The 21,887-nt window shown below is 39.1% G+C and overlaps 1 protein-coding gene across 12 annotated transcripts in view; it reads right to left on the reverse strand.

The window, feature by feature from the left end:
- EYA1 (EYA transcriptional coactivator and phosphatase 1) overlaps positions 1-21,887 on the reverse strand; it is a 303,573-nt gene that overhangs the window by 94,506 nt on the left and 187,180 nt on the right. For 8 of the 12 annotated variants that reach the window (XM_037058695.1, XM_037058699.1, XM_037058694.1 and 5 more), the window contains 4 exons: positions 21,671-21,816; positions 17,776-17,913; positions 3,589-3,671; positions 2,999-3,185 (listed from right to left, as the gene is read on the reverse strand). In XM_037058695.1, coding sequence (XP_036914590.1) covers positions 2,999-3,185; positions 3,589-3,671; positions 17,776-17,913; positions 21,671-21,816 — 554 coding nt within the window. The remainder of the gene's footprint in view (positions 1-2,998; positions 3,186-3,588; positions 3,672-17,775; positions 17,914-21,670; positions 21,817-21,887) is intronic. The other 4 variants (XM_037058700.1, XM_037058696.1, XM_037058698.1 and 1 more) reach the window with 3 other exon arrangements.

The following is a 21,887-nucleotide window of genomic DNA, read 5'->3' on the forward strand; positions in this document are numbered from 1 at the left end:
GTACCGATACTGTACAGTTCCATGAAACAAGCAGACAGATAATGACTAAAGTCTATCTTTTCAGTATTACAAAATATGAACTGGAAAGTCACTACACTTACTTAAAAAAATTAAAGAAAAACACTTGAATTCTGGCTAGTGTGGCTCAGTGGATTGAGTGCTGGCCTGTGAACCAAAAGGGTTGCTGGTTTGATTCCCAGTCTAGGGCACATGCCTGGGTTGCAGACCAGATCCCCAGTGAGAGATAATCACACATTGATGTTTCTCTCCCTCTCTTTCTTCCTATCTCTAAAAATAAATAAATAAAAAAATTTTAAAAAGAAAAACACTTGAAATTATTTCAACAAAAAAAGAGATTTCAGCTCTTTTTCATTTCTGTCTTAAAACATTGTTATATGTAATAAATAATTCCTTTCATTTATTTACTTTAATAAATGTATGTACTTTACCAAAAAACTTCCTTTTAATCAAGAAGGACAAGTCTACAATTTTAAATATCGTAAGAAGAAAATGTTAGTGCCAGAAAACTGAGGTTAAATCCACAGTATGACCACGAATGTAAAAAAAATACCCCCAAAACCCAGACTAAATATTCCTTGAATTTTTTAAAGTAATCCACATTTCTTTTTCAATATGGAAACTCACTGAACTTTCCATTTGTAACTATGCAACACACAAAAAAGACTTATCCATACACATTTATTTAGTGGGAAGTGTTGACTATAAGAAATCTGAAAAAATACTTTCTCCCCAGTTCAATTCATTCCTATTTTGTAGCCATAAAGATACTGAAATAGAAATAAGTGCCCACAACATTAAGCATTTATTCAAATGAAACCTAAAATAGATCATTTGATCTATTTTATGACCTAAATAAATGACCTTAAAATCATTTATACCTTTAGAAAATTATAATTTTGCATTGTTTCCCAAGTGGCACGGCTCTGTGCCAAGCCATTCCCACTCTCTTACACGGCATCCCTTTCATAAATAAAACTCACTGAAAACAACATCAAATTTCAGAGACCAGCTTTTATGACTAAACTGTGTTTTCTAAAAAGCTCTAATCAACTTTAATTTAAAAGACATAAGTAAGTCTCCACCAGCTTGTTTTATACTGTAAACTTCACAACCAAAATGCCATTGACTTGAGTAAAATTATTCTGCTGTCTCCCTTTCTCTTTCTGCTATTGCACAGGCCCTAAGAGTTTTTCCACTTCTCAGTCACACCGCTATCTTCACTGCAAAATTTCAAGACCCCTTTCTGTCCTCAAGATCTTTTGTCACATATGATACATACTGAACACCCAGAGTGTTCGCGTGAAAATGCGAGATGTCCCTACAGTTGGCACAAGACATTATCTTTCCTCATGAAGTTTATGCAAGCAGGGGAGAACATGCTACACTTTCTGCAATAAATTCAATACCCTCTATAACAAAGTTGATCTTCAGTGAGATTATACACATGTAGAATCGACTTAAAAGACAGAACAGACATGTATACTAGGTTCTATAAATATTGTGTCTACATATGTGGTGTGAAGAATATTCTACCAAGCTGTATTTTTTAAAATAATATTTATTTATTTATCTTTAAAGGGGAAGGGAAAGAGAGTCCCTCGTGAGTCCCCTGCTGGGAACTGGCCTGCAACCCAGGCATGTGCCCTGACTGGGAATCGAACCGCGATTGTGTGGTTCCAGGCCCGCGCTCAATCCACTGAGATACACCAGCCAGGGCTAGATTTTTTTTAAAAGGTAAATAGAATATGCTGTTCAAGTATAAAAATGTTTAGACTTGGGATGTGCAGAAAAAGTGAGTATTGGCAGCTGGAACACAAGTTTAGGAAAGATGTAACTTCCTGCTCTGGAAGAAAACTCTTAGTGTACATTTAAGGTAGAACACAAAACTTTGGGGGGGAACCACCTGCTAATATTTACAGAATAAACTTAGTCAAATTTAAATTAGCGCCTGTTATCTAAAACTTTTCATGATTAGGATAACCACGTAGAATTAATACTCTGATCAAAATACAGAGGTGAGTCTTTCAGTATAAAACTATTTTAACCTGACTTGCAGCAACAGAGTGGGCTTTGGTCTAGAAATAAAAAGACAGCCCTGGTTTTGTGGGGCTCAGTGGATTGAGCACCAGCCTGAGAACCAAAGTGTTGCCAGTTCGATTCCCAGTCAGGGCCCATGCCTGGGTTGCAGGTCAGCTCCACAGCAGCAGGTACACAGGAGGCAACCACACATAGATGTTTCTCTCCCTCTTATTCTCCGTCCTTTCCCCTCTCTCTAAAAATAAAATCTTTTTTAAAAAGGCAAAGGAAAAAAATTCTGACTCTTGGAGGATAATAGCTCATCCCATGAAAGAAGAGATTACATTTTAAAAAATGTTAAGATAACGATGAAGAAGTACCAAAACCATAGTAGGAAAACTCTTAGGAATGGAGAGAGCACATCAAGGTGTACACAGATGATGGAACACGCCCATACTTGGGCGACCTGTTCGGCACTCACAGCAGGCATGAGTAGGAAAGGACTGGCCAGGGGAGTCACGGTGTTCCACAGTCATCAACCCTTTGATGCTATTTGATATTTGGGGGGAAATATTAAATATTTCATGATAAAACATATTAAATTCAAGGTGATGTTACTTATTTTCATATTTAATATGTTAGCAAATGATTTATAATTATAGTTAAGTAATTATATCTAAATATAAGTCTGCATCTAAAAAGCAATATATATCTGGAAAAATGTATATTTGTAATTCAATAAAATATCTATTTCGTGTGTTTTTGAATTTTATATACTTTATACTAAAATTTTTAAACAAATGAATATAAAGCCACAGCCATGATCATGCTCCCTGATTTATATGTAGACTTGCCAAAATCTGCCAAAACTGCGTGACCACTGCACGAATATATGACTGTAGAAAAATTCATTTAAAGCACCAGACATACCGCTTGCAGAACCCATAAAACGCATAATTACCTGCTGCGGGATCTGTAACTGCTTGGCTGGTGATGCCAGATGGTGGCTCTTGAAGCTGGTAGGTGGCATTTGTTGAAGGCGTGTTTGGGCTGGTATTACTGCTTGTCATATAATGAGCTGGATACGGCGAGCTGTTGTAATACTGTGCGTACTGACCCTGGCCGAAACTGGGATAAGATGGGTAGTCCTATCCAATCAAATCACACAAGAATTGTCTGTCAGAATATGGCTGCTTATTTCTTACATTTCAGAGTAGAGCTGCAAACAGATTCGTTTCTGAATTTACATAGAAACACACAAGCACACTTTAACTGAAGTGCTCAAATTTGCAAACAAATTTTATGTATGATCAGACACACTCTTCATATTTCTTCTATGTCATGATGCATTGATAGGTAAAATTAAACTAACCAGAAAACCACACAACTCACTGTGTAAGACTACTAAAGAGATGTTAACAGAAAAAAACTACTGAAAGGCTTAGGAAGACTCTCCCATTATATTGTACTATAAACAGATCCTTTTTCATAGAAGAAAATCATCTGTTGCAGTTTTAAAATTTCAGGAATTAAACTGGCTTTTAAAATTACCTGCTGTGAACTGTTAAATCCAGAGGAATTTGTGAGTGAATTATTTCCTGTATATAATCCTGATGATGTTGTAAAACTGCTACCTAAAAGAAAATGAAAAGAAATATGGTTGACTGAGCTGGGCGGAATAATGTCTACAGGAAATTATCACTTAGATAAAGCAGAGTTGGAGTTCATTGCAAATATACATGGTTTCTCTTCAAAACCAGGACCCTCTGCCATGGCTCAAATTCATTTTCCTAAAATGGATGACAATTTCTGTTTTACTATATTACAAAGAATTAAAAAGTAAAGAGGTGTGCTTTTGTGATGACATGGTAACACATATAAACTATGGATGAAATTATACATTTGTGCAAAAATTTAGACACTGAGCTTTCCATTTCAGTTAGTAAAACACAACAGGATTTTCCCATCTTGAAGTGTGCTTAGTAAAATGATGGGTCAAGATGAGATGATCTTTAAAGTTCTTATAAACTCACAAACTATGTTGTTGCTTCCAAGAATTTAAAGTTCTTGCAATTATTATGATAATGACCCACTGAAAAAGGTGATTATTTGATTTCACGGGAGAAGGAAGGACAGCACTTGAAGTATTTGATAAAACAAAGATCAGAGAGGAACATGAGTGATGCTTTATTATTATGTGCTCTGTCCAGGTGACCTTTTATTTGTGGAAGAGCTACCCATGATCAACAATGAACAGCAGGCGCTGTGCAGGGCACAAACCTCAGAGCACACCTGAGTTCTGTCCTTCACCTTATTTATGATCTTCTTGTTAAACTATGCAAAGCAACAATATACTAATTTCGATGACCACGGTGGCAAAGATTTTTGGAAAGACAAGATCAGGGACTGGCAAGCGTATAAAAGGGTGTTCATATACAACAAATTGGGAATTTAAATAGGCACAACCTTTCTGTTGGGCTATCTGGCCAGTTACTAAGAAATTGTATATACCATTTAACCCAGCAGTTTTATGGCCAGACCTTTACTCTAAGAAACAAATAGGGGTTTATACAAAGATTTAATGAAGGCACTCTCCAATGTTGTTCCTAATAACAGAACACAGAAAGCATCCCCAAGTTTTCCATGGGTGTCAATCAGGAAACAGATTACTATTGTATAAAGTTGTTTAAATGATATTGTAATGACATTCAATGATGTGGAAAAAAATTTCATACTATTTTGCTAAATTCTAAAAGGTAAAAATGTTTTTGGTGATCTCACTGGAAATATTTTTAAAGCAGAAAACATTTTCTTCTTTTATTTTCACTATTATTGTTAATTAAATTTATGGGGTGGCATTGGTTAATACAATAAGTTTTTAAGTGCACAGTTCTGATACATCATCATTATATTGCACTGTGTGCCCACCAACCAAAGTCAAATCTTCCATCACCATATATATTTTTTAAAGATTTTATTTATTTATCTTTAGAGGGGAAGGGAAGGAGAGAAGGAGAGAAACATCAATGTATGGTTGTCCCTCGTGAGTCCCCTGCTGGGAACTGGCCTGCAACCCAGGCATGTGCCCTGACTGGGAATAGAACCGCGATTCTGTGGTTTGCAGGCCCGCACTCGATCCACTGAGCTACACCAGCCAGGGCTTCATCACCATATATATTTGACCCCTCTACCCTTTACTACCCGCCTCAACCCCTTTTCCTCTGGTTAACCCCTACACTATAGTCTGTGTCTAAAGGCGTAAGGCATGTTTAAAAAACACAAAAATCTTAGAAATGTTATCTATAGAGAGGTACAATCACTAATCACATAATATTGATAAAGCCAATAAACATTCTTAAATATTCTACTCAGAACCTGTGTTGCTTCTGTTAATAGACAAACCATTAAAATAATTTTTTATGGCAAATGATGGGATAGGCAATTTACAGATACCTCCAGCTAATAAATGTCAATTACTTACTTGCTACTGAACATTTAAGTGATGGCCTAAGAGTCAGAAACCAGTTTCCAGTTGATCACCTGGGAGCTGTTTAAACTTTGAATAAATCACCTAATTGCTCTTAGATATACTTTCTTTATTGGCAAAAGCTCTACTTCATAGGGTGTCTTACACAGATCAAATGAGGTAACATTTTGGAAAGCAGTCAACAATCTACAGTGTCCACGAATGTTAGGAACTGTTATTGTTTATCCCAGCAAACATTTCTAGCATTCTCCACTGGACTCATGTATCCTTTCTCTCTTTACACTTTCCCAAACTAGATAAACATGACTCAATCTTTTTGCATATCTAAAATTCTTTTTCTACTTACTTAATCAAGCATCTCTGAACTTTGAAAACCCGGTCTAATGATTTGTTATTTTCATTAAGAAGGAAAAACATTTCCAAAGATCATTTTCAATTTAGTTAACACACAGACTCATATTTGAGGTTTTCTCAGTTGAATCTTTCAGGAACACCAACTGTTCAAAATTCCCAGAACACCCATCACAGATAAGCAGAGGGCTCTCACCCTGCTGATACTTACCCCACCATGAACATCAGGGCCTCAACAGACGAGATTCCCACATTAATGTTCATTTTTATGTGGCAATCTCATACTTCTTAATCATGGTAAATACTGGGCTCATGGTCATAATTACACAGGGATAAAAAGATGAGTAAGACATAGTCTTGGACCTCACAGGACTTATCAGGATGACATCGGCTTTGTTTTGTCTTTATAAACACTGGACCTGATTGGCATATGAGTCACTTATTCTGTATTAGCATACCAGGGAATAATTAATATTGATATTATATATAAAGCAAACTTATAAGGAACATTTTTAAAATTTCTTGTAAGACTTTTTTTGGATAAAAATGTGACTATCAATGCTTTTAAAATTTTAAGTATTCTATATATTTGATAGGAAAAATTACTTTGAGTTATGACTTGTAGTTTCATTTAAATTATACATTTTTAGGTTATGACTTGCTACTTTCATTTATACTACACATTTTCGAACAATAAATACTGAACTCAATAATCCCCATCCACCAAGAAAATGAATAAAATATATAAAATATATTTTAAAAATGGATGTTTTCATTTCATAAGTTACTCCCTGGAAGAAAGTAGAAAAGACTGTGGAAGCTATATTGGCACATATAGGCCACTGAGGTATGACCAAGTAAATCACTGCTCAGTACTGCAAATGGTACCCAGGTGACTTTGCAGACTTAATGCTTAATGCTCAGACTTCCAAGACTGCACATTAGCTGGGATTCAACATCAGTTATATTCATTTACTGGCCGACTGCAGGCTGGATTCCATTCCATTTAGTGTGCTGAGCAGGCATTTAATGGCACTCAGCGGCCCAGGAGATTTAATGCAACTTCCATAAGGATCTCACTTACTTCAGGGAGAGGCGTACAGACTAAAGAATCAAGCTCAGGCAATACTAATTTTTCACCACCAGACTCCGATCTGCCTTCCTGTAGGACTCGGGCACAGAGAACTACTAACACTCAGTCCGGGCCACCAGCACTGGGTGTCTGCGCAGCCTCCTTTCCTGGGTGCCTGCCCGCCCACCGTCTGACCCCTCCAGTTCATGCTCCACAAAGGCAGCGCAATACTTTCTTTAACATGTATTTCTCATCTTCTCACTCCCCTGCTAAAGAAAAGTAACCATTAGTGGTTCCCTACTGCTCTCACGATAAAATTTGAACTCCTTACCAGGGCTTCTTCATTAGACCCAGGTCTGGCTCCAGTTTATTTCTTGGGCTTCTTTAGTCTCTTTCCAGTAATCCCAATCCCCACCCACCCAGACGCCCATTCCAACACTAGCGAAGCAACAGGAGGTTTTCTTAAGGTTACTCCTGCCCTCTTACTTCCACCCATTATATCCTGGCTACTTTCTTATCAGCATCACAAATCAGCATGGAAGAGAAGCCCTTTTCCTCAGAAAAACCTCCCCAGTTCCCATTTTCTCTCCTTCCTAAACCCGGATGACTGAATCATTCAACCAATTTATCTATCTCTGTGATATGCATTAGCTATATATATTTACATATCTACGACTTACCAGTATTTCAAGCTAACTTGTGCTAATTAATTAGTAATTTAAAAATTAATACAAATCATATTTAATTAGTCCTTTCCTTATCAAATAGTCTAAAAGAACCCTAGGTTATAAAAGCAATTGGGTATTTGTAGACAACCCATACAAACATGCCAAAAACAAAATATAAAACTAAAAATGGATAACATCCATTGAGTGCTTATTATATGTTCTCCTTTTACATGCTTTACCTATACTCCTCAACTCAAACCTATAGAAGTATTCACACTCCCATTTTGCAGATAAGGAAACAGAGGGTTAGGTTAACACAGCTCCCATGGAGGGGAGTGAAATTCAAATGTAGCCCAGTCTGGTTTGAGAGTCCACACAACGCTTTTCACGCCTTCTTCCCTATTCCATATTGCATTATGGGACATTCTGAAGTTCACAGATGTATTCTCTTCTCTAAGATCAACAATAACGTCCTGGGAGCAAAACAGAAATGACAAGAACAAATACTATACTTAACACTTATCAAGTGGTAACTCTGAATGGGACATTCTGAAGTTCACTGATGTGTTCTTTTTTCTAGGATTAACAACAGTGCACTGGAAGCAAAACGGAAGTGACAAGAACAAATGATAGTACTTAAAACTTACTGAGTGGGTAACTCTGAGCCAGGCCCAAATAAAGAATTTTACATGTTACGGCACACAGCCGTCACAACCACCCCACAAGGTAGGCACTATTAGATTCCGTTTTACAAGTGAACAAACCACCCAAGATTATGAGCAACTGTGGCAGACCTGAGATTCGATCCCAGGCCCTCTGGCTCCAGAGCCAAAACTCTTAATCTCCATGCCATATGCCTCTCCAAGTAAGCTAGGGGGTTTTCATTTGAATATTGTTTTACCAAGATACTGAACACACGGCTACTAATTGCCACAGAGTCAATAGGAAGGACCTGTTACAAGGCCATATCTGGGCTCCTTCTCAGATGCAGGGATCACGGTCTTGTTGACACAGAAGGGAGAGAGTGTGACCTGAATACCCACAGGTTTGCCAAACACCTATAGTGCCCGATTTTAGCGCCACTGTGTTTAAGTGGGCGATTTTAGCGACTGCTTCAAAAACATATAACCAGTATATGCTTTAATTTTCCTCACTGAGTAAAGTCATCACACTCATTAAGCATTTGCTGTATGGAAGCTTCTCAGAAACTGGTGGGTGGGTGGGTGGGTGGGTGTTTCGGCCTGAAGCTGGGCTAAAGCTGTTACAGGGTAGAGGGTCCCATTCTGACAGCGGATCTGATGCAATTTGGTGCCCACACTACCTGATGAACTTCACTGGATTTTAGAACACCACAAAGCAAAGGCAAAGAGCAATGGCCATGCTCCCAAGAAAGGTTCAGTGTGTAGCTGCAAGCCCACTTCCCGGTCTCCGCTGACCCAGCAGGAAAGGCACATTCAGCCAGACGGCTGCTCCCCTCCCCCGCTGGCTTTCCACACAGGGGAGAGAGGGCAAGACATGACCAGGCAAAGCAGACCTCCTCTTTCCATTAGGAACAATCCACTGAGGGTTTCTGTTGGATACACAAGTCTTCTCTTATAATTTTAGATTATAGAGCTAGGTTTGGTGTTCACAACTGCTTTGTCAAAGTCATATAAAAGTATATTACTTTCCAGAGACAAATGACTTTGCATGAAAAGTCACCTCTAGTTAAAACAAAAGAGCATAAATATTTTACAATGAAATGTTTTACATTTTAGGTAACATCATATCATGAAATTTTCCCAAAGCAGGAAAAAAAATCCTACTTAGAATGCATTATTTCTCAATTAAAGAGTCTGGCAGAGGTGAGTTCAAGTAAAGCTCCAATAATACCCCGTATTATTTTTAATCGGGTCTGAATTAAGTCATGGTCCAAGCAGGTGGCTGTTGGAATATCTTATCTATTTAAATAGTTAACTATTGTGAAGAATCATAGCCATACTTCTTTTGGGGGGAGGGCAGGGAGGGGAGATACTAATTTCCAGAACAAAATGCTGGAAAAATCTTTCCTTTTAGAACACTTCTAGAGACAGAATTATTTTTCATTGCATTGCCCTCTTATTAAAGCAGAGAACATTTATTTTCTGAGTGGGCAGATTAAATATCTTACGAAAAACCTTTTTCAAGCTCACTCAGTTGACAGTACCCACCAGCAGTCCCCACAGGCCGGACCACAACTCAAGACACTCTTGTATGTAGCCAAAGGAGCAGGTGTCACGACACCTTCCCTCGAGGAAAGCTTAAGCACACACACCAGAGAAGACAAGAAACAGAGACAGAGACAGACCAGAGACACAAAGAAACATCTGCGTGCGTTATCCACGTAGGCACCCCAAGCATGGACACGGGGCTGCTCAGTGAATGAACTGACACCACCTGGCTAGGGTGGAAAGGAGGACATAACTGTGCACAGAAAAGGACAAGAAGTACATTCTCACAGGGGTGAGGAGAAACTACCCAAAACTCAGTAAAAAGCTTATAGGGAAGTGGGGGGGGGCAGGACTCAAGGTAGTTGGCAGAAGTCTTCTGATCATGTGTTTAAGGAAAGAATAACAGGTCAGGATAAGAAATGGCATTCTTTACTTGATAACCCCAAGAATCCGAATGTTGAATATACCAGTAGGAGTATATATGGACACAGGAAATGTTATGATTCTTATTCTCCTTTTAAGGATTAGAGGGGGTGGGATGGAGGAAAGGGTCTGTATGTTTACATTAATGGGTCTGCACTTGGCGTTTGGGGTGGAGAGTTGGGATGATGATACAGGGAGAAGAATATGCTGGCCACGCTCTTCCCTAAAGCTTCCCACCACAGCCGCTCTATTAGTTCAGGATGGGGACCGCTGTCCCGGAAACTCATCTTACTCATTCTCTAATTTAATGCTTCTCTCTCTCAGTCCCCACTTCCCTTCTTTCAAGGTCTGGCTCAGGGCCTGTCTTTCCTATAAGCTTTCCCCAACTAGTCCACTCTGCACCCATTTCGCCTTCTGGGAACTTCGGCTCAATTATAACCGATACCGTGTAATTTATCTCCTCATTGGAACAATACTAACCAAGCACTCATTAGTCTTATTTTCCTCCTGATCGTAAATTCCTTAAATTTCTGTGTTATATTTATCCCACTGCCTTACACGGAGAAGGATAAACTGTCTGACTCTGGCCCTCAAAGGATTTCATCTAAGCTCAAGTGAGAGACAGAACTGGGGTTTGAGAATTTCTTTTTTAAGTTTAAAAGGAGAATTTATTGGCCTATAAATTTGGAAAGGCTAAAGTTGCATATAGCAAGGCTGGATCTAGGCATTCAAACGATGTTATCAGGTCTCCGTCTCCATTTCCTGATGATGCGCTCTGGGCTGGTGTTTGGGAATTGAAACCCGTGTGCTAGGTGACGGGAGGGCTCGGGGAGGATATGGCCTGCATAAAGAACTGGGTGTAGGAAGAAGCCTTTCCATAGCTCCAGTTGTGTGTGTGCGTCTGTGTGTGTGTGTGTGTGGTGGCAGTGGGAAGTTTGAAAAGGTGACCTGAAGGCCAACAGACATCGGGAGAGAAAACTTCTCTCAACTTCCTTATTTGGTCAATGAAAAAGAAGAGTAGGGAAAGGAAAAACCATCAAATAATAATTGAGCTTATTTCTCAGATTTTATCTAGAGGACACATACTTTGCTGTTTTTTTTAACTACAGGGTGTATAAAGGCTTATCTTAAAAAACAGTAGATTCTAATCCCTACTTTAGATTTAAATTATATGAAGAAAATTAAATGCAGGACCTAGAAGTATTTACTGGAAGGATTTAAAACATTTCTGAATCTCCAGAAATAAAATCCAGCCGAGTTTTAAATCAAATGAACTTTTAAACTGATTACACATTGTGGATATTAGATAGCTCATAAAAATCTCACTGATCTTAGATATGAGTACCACTGATCCCAGAGACGATGATACAAGGAGTTCACACCCATATACCACATGGGCATCAAACAGAACATGGACCTTATGGGACAGGTGTGGACTATTAGCTCTGTTAGCTCGGATATTGGCCTACCAGGGGTGTGTTCGTGACGAAAGAATAATGCTTACATGTGAAAGATTTCAAATTCAGAATGCAATAACATCCTATACTTTTATAGTGCATTTATAATATAATAAGCTGAGAGAATGGTGATTTCCTTGTCCAAGGACACTCAGTTAGGAAATGACCATGATCTCCACTTCCAGGTCTGTGTTTTTCATTTGACGATGCCCAATCTACCTTCTAGATTTTCATGTTCAGTGACATTGCAAGTGAACTATGTAGTATGGAAATTGGTGTTAATTTTTGGTTACATGAACATCACAGACACACAATGGGTGGAGACAGGAGCACCTGAGAAGCTGAGTAAGTAAATTTAGAACCAAACTATTTCATTTCTGAAAGATGTGTTCATTGTGCCTCTCTTTTTAGGGTAGTACATAATTTAAAAAGCAAATTATATACAGTCACCCAGGGAGAGTGTATCACAAAGATTCTGCTTTCTTGTCACTGTCGGGGGTCCCTACAGAGAAAGGGTGGTGGTCTTGTCAACCGTAACAAACGAGAAACAGTCGTGGTAGAAGACCCTGTGTGAGTCACCCAGTTCTATCAGTGCTAAGCGACTGTAGTTTAAAAATTAGCCCACCTCTGAAATCCCTACTACATTTTTACAATTAAAAACCCAGTCTATGTTGATTCATAACATAATTGAAAATGCAAAGTCCGAGTTTTGTGTGTGATTTAACCTGGAGAACACTGCCCAGCTATACCTTCAAAAAACTTAGGAAAAATAAAAAGGTAACATGGAGGTCAAAGGTCCACTTCACAGAGAACAAGGGCCCACATTAAAAACCAGATTCCCAGCCACCCTAAAAATACTGGAACCTGCTGGGGCCTGTCTGTACTTCCCACGTTTCAGAGAGTTTTCTAACACTCACTGGGCAAGCAGGATGCTATCTGTCCCTCGTGTATTTTTGCACAGAAGCCCATGTGCTTTCCTTCTCTGGCCTCTTTGCCATGGGCTGTGTCTGTCATCGGGCACGATCTATGTGGCAGAAGTTTGCATAGCTCCCCTGGGAGAAGCCTCTGCAGGCCAGATGGGCTACCGAAAACCCAAGTTTCCCCCTTGCTTAGTAGGAGGATTTTAAATGACCAAGTTTTCCTTTTTATCTCAGTAATAGCTTCTAGATGCAAAAGAGAATTTTAAACATGGGTAGTAAAGATCGCAAAACTTTTACATTTATCTTTCTTAATTGATTTCTATATATTTTAAATAAAAAACAACTCATATAGACAATAGTATTGCTATTAATCACCGATTAATTATTGGTATACGGGGACTGCAAAAGATTTCCATACAACTTTCAACACTCATCCCTTGAACTACCACGTGATGCTAACAGAGCTGGAATGGAAAAAATCAACTTAAGAAAAAAATAATTCTGGAATACAAAAAAAAAACAAACTGAAATATAGGTGTGAGTGGCACAGAAATTGTGGAGAAAATCTGAATATCAGAGCCAGCTGCAGTAATAGCTCTTCTCCATCTATCCTGCCACCTTACACCAGAAAGTGCAAAATTCAAACACTTTATCACAGCAGATTATGAAAAAAGTTTAGTTGCCACTTTCTTAAACCCTGTATCTTGGGCTTTGTATTTTCTCTTTGGAAAAACATCGTTTCTGGAATTAATGACAAACTTCGGCAGTGCATTTTGCTATGCAGTCTCGAGGTTCTAAACGACTGATAACCTGACACATTTCCTTTCTGTTTTGGAAAAGCTATAGACAGGCAGCCCGAAGGAGGTGAGGATAGTGTCCCTTCTTAGATTATTATTATTATTAGATCACTTCCACATCATAAGGAGCCCCAGTTGAGTGTGGTATAGATTGCCGTGCAGTTGGACACCCTTCTAAGCCCCATTAGCAAACCCCTGCCCTTAATTTATGGTCTCTCCTCACTGGTTGGAACCCCAACCTCTTTAACAGAACAAACAACATTATACACCAAGAGGGAGTTAGAATTTGTGTTATTGTCTTCTCTAAGCGAGAGCAATAAAGCCTAAAGGAAAATAAACACGGAGTTTCCTCTGGGTCGGACATGTGCATCTGCGTAGCCCCTCCCATCTATCATGGCAAACCCTGACCCCTCAGTGGTGCAGCACGACAGAAAGGTCCCGCACCGTCACTGCTCTTCCAGGGCAATAAAACACTCAGAAAGGAATTCTCCACCTCCACCCTGATTCTGCCACGGCTCCAATCAGCTCCATTCCACTGACGAGTATGAGAACAAGGGAAGATCGCTTTGAATATCCCATGAAAATAAACTGATCAAGATTTTTTCCTGCTGACTCCCCAATTTTTTTTAAGATTTTATTTATTTATCATTAGAGGGGATGGGAAGGAGAGGAGGAGAGAAACATCAATGTATGGTTGCCTCTGGTGTGTCCCCTGCTGGGAACTGGCCTGCAACCCAGGCATGTGCCCTGACTGGGAATCGAACCGCAATCGTGTGGTTTGCAGGCCCGCGCTCAATCCACTGAGCTACGCCAGCCAGGGCTCCCAAATTTATTTCTCGACATGAAGAGAACTAGAGTCCTTATGAGTCTTAATTTCTGTCATTGTGGCACAGGCCTCTCCACTTCCAACAAACACCTGTAAATTTTAGACATGCTACTAGAGAGCGGAGATAAAAATATGAGTAAATGTGGTTCTACCTGCAAATATCTGGAATCAACAGAACTAAGTTTCTATGGAGAGCTGGGTTTTCTTCAAAGCAGTTAAGCGACTCAACATAATTTCACTGTGTTTTGTGTGTGTGAAAATCTTTCACACTTATCTCAAACAGACTGTTAAATAAAATTTCGCTTTCTTCCTATGACCACGCCTCTGTGGCGGATGGAACTCCCCTTGTGCTGTACCGGCTGTGGGGGTGAAGGGAGGGTGACGCTAGCTAGCGGTAGGTCTGGGACTTGCCTTTATGAAAAATTGTAACCAAAAGTTTGATTTTGAGTCAGATGCCTCTTTACATAAAAGGAGAAGAAAACTTGCTTATGACAACCTGGGCAGGTATTCTGTGAAACTTGTCAAACATTCAAAGGCTGAAGCACTTTTTACTAGGTGGTTTTCCTGCCCATCGTTTGTGTATGTATGGGCACAAGTGCTCACACCTCCACACACAAACTGACACACACTGCCGCACACACACTCTCACCCCTTCTGCTTCAAGCTTGCTGTCAGTGTCCTTTGTTGGTGAGCAGCCCTGAAAACACTATCTATACTATCAGCAGAGTGGCCCACGGGTCTCCAGGCCTGCTTTGTCCATCCACACTCACCCATTCTCCCAACTTATTTGCATGAGGTTTGTCAATGGTGTGAGAGAAAAGACCTCCTCACACCATATGAAAACTCCCAGAAACACGGACTGACCTGGGAGCGGGAAGATGGCAAAAACTAATAAGCATTTCCCTTGGATGGGATGAACTCTACAGTTATCTATGAACAAATATGCTTTGTCTTTCTCACTTGAACTTAAGTTCTAATCTTCCCCTAAGTGTACAAAAGAGATAAAGGAGAAATAGACATTTCTAGCAATCCTGCAGCAAACATGAAAGCCATTTCCCAGTTGCTGAGGTTTTACTTCATGAGCTTTTAGTATTAGTATAAGATCAACATAAACAGCCCTGGCTGGCTGGTGTAGCTCAGTGGATTGAGTATGGGCTGGGAACCAGAGGGTTGCCAGTTTGATTCCCAGTCAGGGCACATTCCTGGGTTACAGGCTCAGGTCCCCAGTAGGGGGTATGTGAGAGACAACCATATATTGATGTTTCTTTCCCTCTCCTTTCCTTGCCTTCCCTTTTCTCTAAAAATAAATACATAAAATCTTTTAATAAAAAAAGATTGACATAAATAAAAAAAACACCATTATTAATTAAAAATAACAGAATTTGGAGAATTTTATAAAAGTAATCTCAGAAATTACAGAAATTTTTATACTTTAAAAAAGATGTATTGAAATGACTCTCAAACGTCAATGGATCCCCACAATAGGACAGCACAAAATCAGTTAATAATGCTGAGGCATTTTTGTCATTCATTTAATATTTAAGAAATGCATATTAAGTGGCATCTAATTATCCAAATTTGGCCATAAGGAATCTATAGTATGTAATATATAATTATCCATCATTATATCAGCCAGTTAAGCTTCAAGTTAATAGCATATTATCTGTCTTGATATGTGGAAATTATCTTATACCCAATAAGCTAAAATTAAGTGAAGTGCTATTATAGAACCACCCACTGGAAATATTAACTCAGTCATAGAAAATAAGCTCTAAAATCCCTCTGTAAAGGCCAGTCAACAAAGGGACGCACAAAAACACAAAAGAGCTTTAATTCAATGTCCAATGAGCTCAGATGAAATGAAACCTATGGGTAGAAAAGAAATCCTATATTTGATACCACAAATGTCCTTATTTCTTTTTCAAAAGAGATTTTTCCCCTCTAAAGTAACTTTACTTTTTCTTCTTCCACTGCCATTCTTCTATTCATTTTCTAAAAAAGATTTCATTTATTTATCTTTAGAGGGGAAGAGAAGGAGAGAAATACCAATGTATGGTTGCTACTCATGCATCCCCTGCAGGGAACCAGCCTGCAACCCAGGCATGTGCCCTGACTGGGAATTGAACTGCAATCCTTTGGTTCACAGGTCCGTGCTCAATCCACTGAGCTACACCAGCCAGGGCTTCTTCTCTCTATTCTTAACACCATGATTATACTCTTGTAGCTGGGTAGGCCTCTTAGAACTGTCGCTGCTATATAAGTTTTGATTTAAGAACAGAAAGATAAAAATGACTCTCAAGTATAATATTTCTCAAACTCTCTGGGGTACAGGACCAGTTTCCCCCCAATCCTTCCTAAAATGACAATTTAGCAAAATATAATAGTCGTGAGTTACTAACAGAATGAAATGAAAAAATAAAAGAGAGAGTACAAGTCCCATATCTTAAAATTAACATTTGATTTAACCCACATAAGATTTACTATCAACCCAAAAGTGTCTAAACACTTAACTTGAAATTCACTGTACTCATCTCATGTTGGACTGGTAAAAAGAGGCTGCAGATACGCACTTACACTTTGTTTGGTCTGCAGCCTCAAAATCAGAACCCGGGGGCTGATCCTTGAGGGTGCATTGAGTGGCTGTCAATTTAATATTTCAGTCTTTGGGAGATCATTTAGTCAACACCTATCAGCTACGCTATTTCTAGAGCTGTGATGATGAAAATGAGGAAACTCAGCCCTTTTAGAAAGGTTCATGGGCCATGCTGAGTTCTTAGCATCTATCATAAGAAGCCAAGGCAGAACACTTCGATTTCACAAAGAATTTTTTGATATTTTAAATGTGCAAATGTATGCCAAGAGAGTAGGTAAGAGCAAAAGTAGAATCAGGTATCTTGCCTCTAAACCCAGCCCACTATCCACCAACATCTACTATTTCCATATCACATCAGACTTGACTTCAGAAAGTACCCGCGGGGCCACAGTGTGTGAGGGTAGATGTGGAGAGAAATGAGGCCGAAGAGGGAGACTGAGTCAGTGGGATCAAGTGCTGCTAACAAGTTCAATAAGAAAAGACCCAAAAAGGGGGGGGGTGTCTTTTGGCAAGCAAGAGAAAGCAATCTTAGGGCGGTGGTTGTGGACAAAAAGTAGAGAGCAATGAATTGAATAGTGTATTATAGGAAATGAAAAATGGAGTCCATTCATAGACTCTATGAGAGGGACGGAGGAAGGAGGGGTAGTGTAGGTAAGTTTCATAACATATTTGATAAATGTAGCATATAATATATATTATATAAATGTTACATATGTGTATATGTATATAAGAAATTGTCTCCTTTCTACCACTGCTCCAATCTGCCAAGAACATAATCTCTCCACAAACATGATTAATAACTGCTAACAGTTTCTACATTTTTTTCAGTTTCTTTACGTATATATAACATGTATTATATTTCAATTTTACACAAGATATAGCATACTCTATTTTACAAAAGTACCTACTGGCCTACAGGGTTAACAAAGAGGGTCACATCAGTGTGCATACAGACCTTGCATCTGGTAGCTATACGGTGCCTGCCCGGGCTGAGGGGTGCCAAAGCTGGTGCCGTAGCTGACAAATCCCGTCTGTCCAGGTGACTGAGACTGGGACAATCCACCTTCAGTTTTGATGCCTGCCCACAATGCACCTAAATCAGTTAGTGACAGCTTATCTATCTGTTCATTTTCAAAAGCTGACATACAAAAACACTTCTACAACTATTTGTCACAAATGCTTCTCAATATTCTCTCAATAATCAAGTGTAGATACGCATAGCGTGAAATACCCTAAACTATAACTTCAATTTAAAAAAACACAGTATCATTACAGATCTGAATGCTTACATTGTCTTAATGTGTTTCTGAATTCCATTTTCTATAAAAGTGAACTCCAGTGACATGACTTTTGCACTCGGTTTTGTTGTTTTACAAGAGTTTAAGATCATCTCCTCTATCATCAAGAAATGGTCATGACTAAGCTTTAATTTATTCTAAAAGTTGTTATTTTGATTAATACCAGAATTAAAATCCCCTTTTTTTTAAAAAGGATTAATTAGAATCTCTAGCTTCACAGCATTGTTTTTCTTTCTTTTTTTCCCCCTTACTCTTTCTACCACAAGGATGTTTTTACTACACACTTATTTTGAAGTCAGAGGGAGCAATTTTGCACACAGAACTAAGGAACACAAGCAAAAACCTTTCCCAATACTCAGATCCTAGCAGGAAGTAAGCGTGCATGTGTGTGCGCGTGCACACACACACACACACAAAGCAGGATATTAAGAACTGAATCCTATAGAACAACAGAGTGATTTATAAACAAGTTGCCCAGCAGTTCCCATTTTGTCCCTTGTAGTTCCAAGTATTTATTCAAACATAATTTTCTAAGGTTGCTAATCAATTGAGTTTACTAAGTTGTATACTTTAAAACTTTTTATAGTTTTTATTTTTCAGTTACAGTTGATGTACATTCTATTAGTTTTAGATGTACAATCCTGTGGTTAGACATCTATACAATCTATGAAGTGATCACTCTGATAAATCTAGTGCCCACCTGGCACCATACATAGTTACTACAATTCAAATAGAATTGTTTTAAGCGTAGCCTAAAGTATACATTCTTTTGATCATATTGTAATATAAATAATGTATTTGTGGCCTTGAAGAACCTCCTAGAGCTCCAGGCTGGCATCCTAATTTTAGGGCTCACGTCTGGCAGGGTTGTTGTGCGGGGCTCAGCCCTGCATCATAATTAAAGACAGTCAGGAAAGTTAACAACTGTCCTTAACTCACACAGAGGGAGGGGAGAAAAAGTCTGCCAAGGAACTCACATTTTTGAACAATTTTACTTTGCATTTTAGATAGATGATATCTGTGGGATCTAGAATACACAGCAGTCTGTTTATCTCCATTTTAGGGGATGTTCATCGGTAGAATGAAGCTAGTTAACTTTCCTAAGGCAATAGAAGAATCTCTGATTCTTGGCTGAGAGAGCCACCTCTAATTGTAATGGGGTGCAGAGGGAGAGTCCCCTGAAAATAGGAGACAATCTCTATAGCCCTTGATTAGGGGAAGGGAATGGGGAGGATACAGTTTAGGATACTTTGCAAAACAAAGGCAGTTAATAGCTGTGCCTTTCTTGAATGGAGAGGGCTGCCACCCAGAGCAAAAGGTTTATGTGACTTTAAGAGCACCTAGTGACTTGTGACATAGCCAGGAGAGGTGGGTGCTCACCCTGGATGTCTGTGCATCACAAGAACTCTTGCTCTGACTAAAGATGGCAGCTGAAAGAAGGTAATAGACATGGGGGAACTGGCAAAAGTGGTACATCGTAGGTGGGGCTGGATATGAGGTCACACAGGAAGTTCTGGGCCCAGCATTTAAGATAAGGGTTGAGTGAGAGAGAAGGAAGAAGCAGCCATGGTGGGCTGAGAAAGAGGAAGCAGTCTTGTGCTCTGAAAGGGTGTAAGGAGAGAGTTGGTGGAGCTACTTGGGCTGCCATATTTTTAGTGCACTGACCCAGGGGGTAAATAGAGTGCCTGGGCAGAAGCCCTGGGGGCGTCAACTTGTATTTAAGGTCCAAAAAAAAAAAAAAGACAAAAGAAGGTGATCAGGAAAGTGATAAGGACTGAGAATTAGTCCCAGAAGATTTATAAGCATGGAAAGCCCTGGGATCAAAGCTCTTTACACAGACTGACTCTGACCACCTCTCCCATCCTCACCTATCATGGTGAGGATTACATTTCCTATCCTTACTCTATTAGTTCTGATCGCAACCTCAGACATTCTGCTCATCTCACCCACCTGGAACCACTATTTCAGACAACAGGGACATTTGCTAATGGTTTAGAACTGGAGGAGCTCCTACCCCAGGGCAACAGCTCCCGCCCAGCTGTTGGCAATGGGCCCCAGCAGGACTGGGTGAACAGGAGAGGGGCTGTGACAGTGGCAGCCAGGGCAGGAGCAGGAATGGCCCCTGCCCGCAGCAGCGCTGGCAGGTCTGCAGTACCCTGGTACTGTCCGTACTGAGACTTCGAATAACCAGCTGACAGTCAATGTTAAGAATATAAAGTGGGGAATCCTTGACTCACATTATAGAATTAAACTACATAATTCAAATCATAGATCCTCTTTCCCCTTTTAGCAAAATAGTAGTTTAAAAGTACATTTTAGATAAATTTGATTTATATTTAATATTAGTTTGAGAAACACTGAATGTAAGTTATGGAAATAAAAGACAATTCTAGAAAGTCCATTTCATGGCTATTTTTAAAGTCAGGAAATGACTTTAGCTAGATTCTATTCTGTTCAGATCATTGTGAAATAAAACTAAAAAGGGTGAAGTCACATATAGACAATTTAGATGTTAATTTCTATATATTTTTTTTATAAGAAATTTATATATGATTGACTTGGTTTGGGGGAAAGATAGAAAATGAAAGAAATAAACTAATTTACCTTCTAATTATTAATGAAATGCTTAAAAACATTTCTTTCACTATACTACAGAAAAGAATATTACAAAACAATAGTGACAGAAACTAGAATATTGATCACAAAATATTCTACCAGTTTTTTCCTCCAAAAGTTATATATTATATACTTTTTCTTTACAAGGTTTTATTTTTTCTTCATAAAATGCCAATAATTCATACTTTTCTATTCAGATGGGTTGCAATTTGTTTAAAAAAGAATTGCAGTTCAATTGAAAAAAAGGTATTTTGAAATTCTAGAGGGTTTTTTTAATCTAAATGTTGAGGTTTTGATTGATTTATTTTTAATTTGCAGGTATTGACCCTGTAACAACTGAGTTAAATTACACCAAGATAAAGATAATCTCCAGGTGGGAAGGAACAAATGGGGAGGTGAGCTGGAAACGTTTCCTGATTTGCCTCTTTAAAGTGCGGCCCAAGTTGAGATATGTAGATCATTTTTCCTAATGGTTGATAATGCCGAAATTTGATAATACTACCTACCACCCTCGAGTTTAGAGCAAGGGTTTGTTGAATTCCACTTGTCCTTCCCTAATCATAGCCAGGCATCTGCTAAATAGGAAATGAATCTCTACCCCAAAAGAATTCATTCACAGTTTTATCGCAAATATGCACCAAAATACTTGGGATTCTACAGCCAAGTGCTCAAATGGCAAATTAACAGTTGAGATATAAATGGAATAAAATGAAAGCGAGAGGGCATATGACCCACGCCATCTCTTTGCCACCTCTGACTTCAAGACAAGTAGCCAGCAGTCACTCACGATGTCCCTTTGAAACAATCCCATTAACAACGTAGACACAAAAGGTGACGGCCCTTGCTCAGTGGCCCAAGATGACAGTCTCTCACAGGGCCACTCGGGGATACCCACTACATAATGACACTGCCAGGAGAAATGGCTGCCTTACTCACCATAGGAGGAAATTCCATACGGCTGTCCCGGCTGTGGGTAGGTGGCGTAGGCTGTCGCTTGTTGCATCCCTGTGGTGAACTGTGTTTGCCCATATGCAGCCATAGTTTGTGAGGAAGGGGTAGGGAGAATATGTGGGTATGCTCTGCTATTTGTCAGAAATGACAGAAAATGAAAGCCCATGCATTAGATGGAAACATGCAAGGAAACTGATTCACA

This window comes from Sturnira hondurensis, unplaced genomic scaffold (genome assembly GCF_014824575.4).
Source record: "Sturnira hondurensis isolate 20B ecotype Veracruz unplaced genomic scaffold, ASM1482457v3 Scaffold0010128, whole genome shotgun sequence".
In the NCBI taxonomy this organism is placed as follows: domain Eukaryota; kingdom Metazoa; phylum Chordata; class Mammalia; order Chiroptera; family Phyllostomidae; genus Sturnira; species Sturnira hondurensis.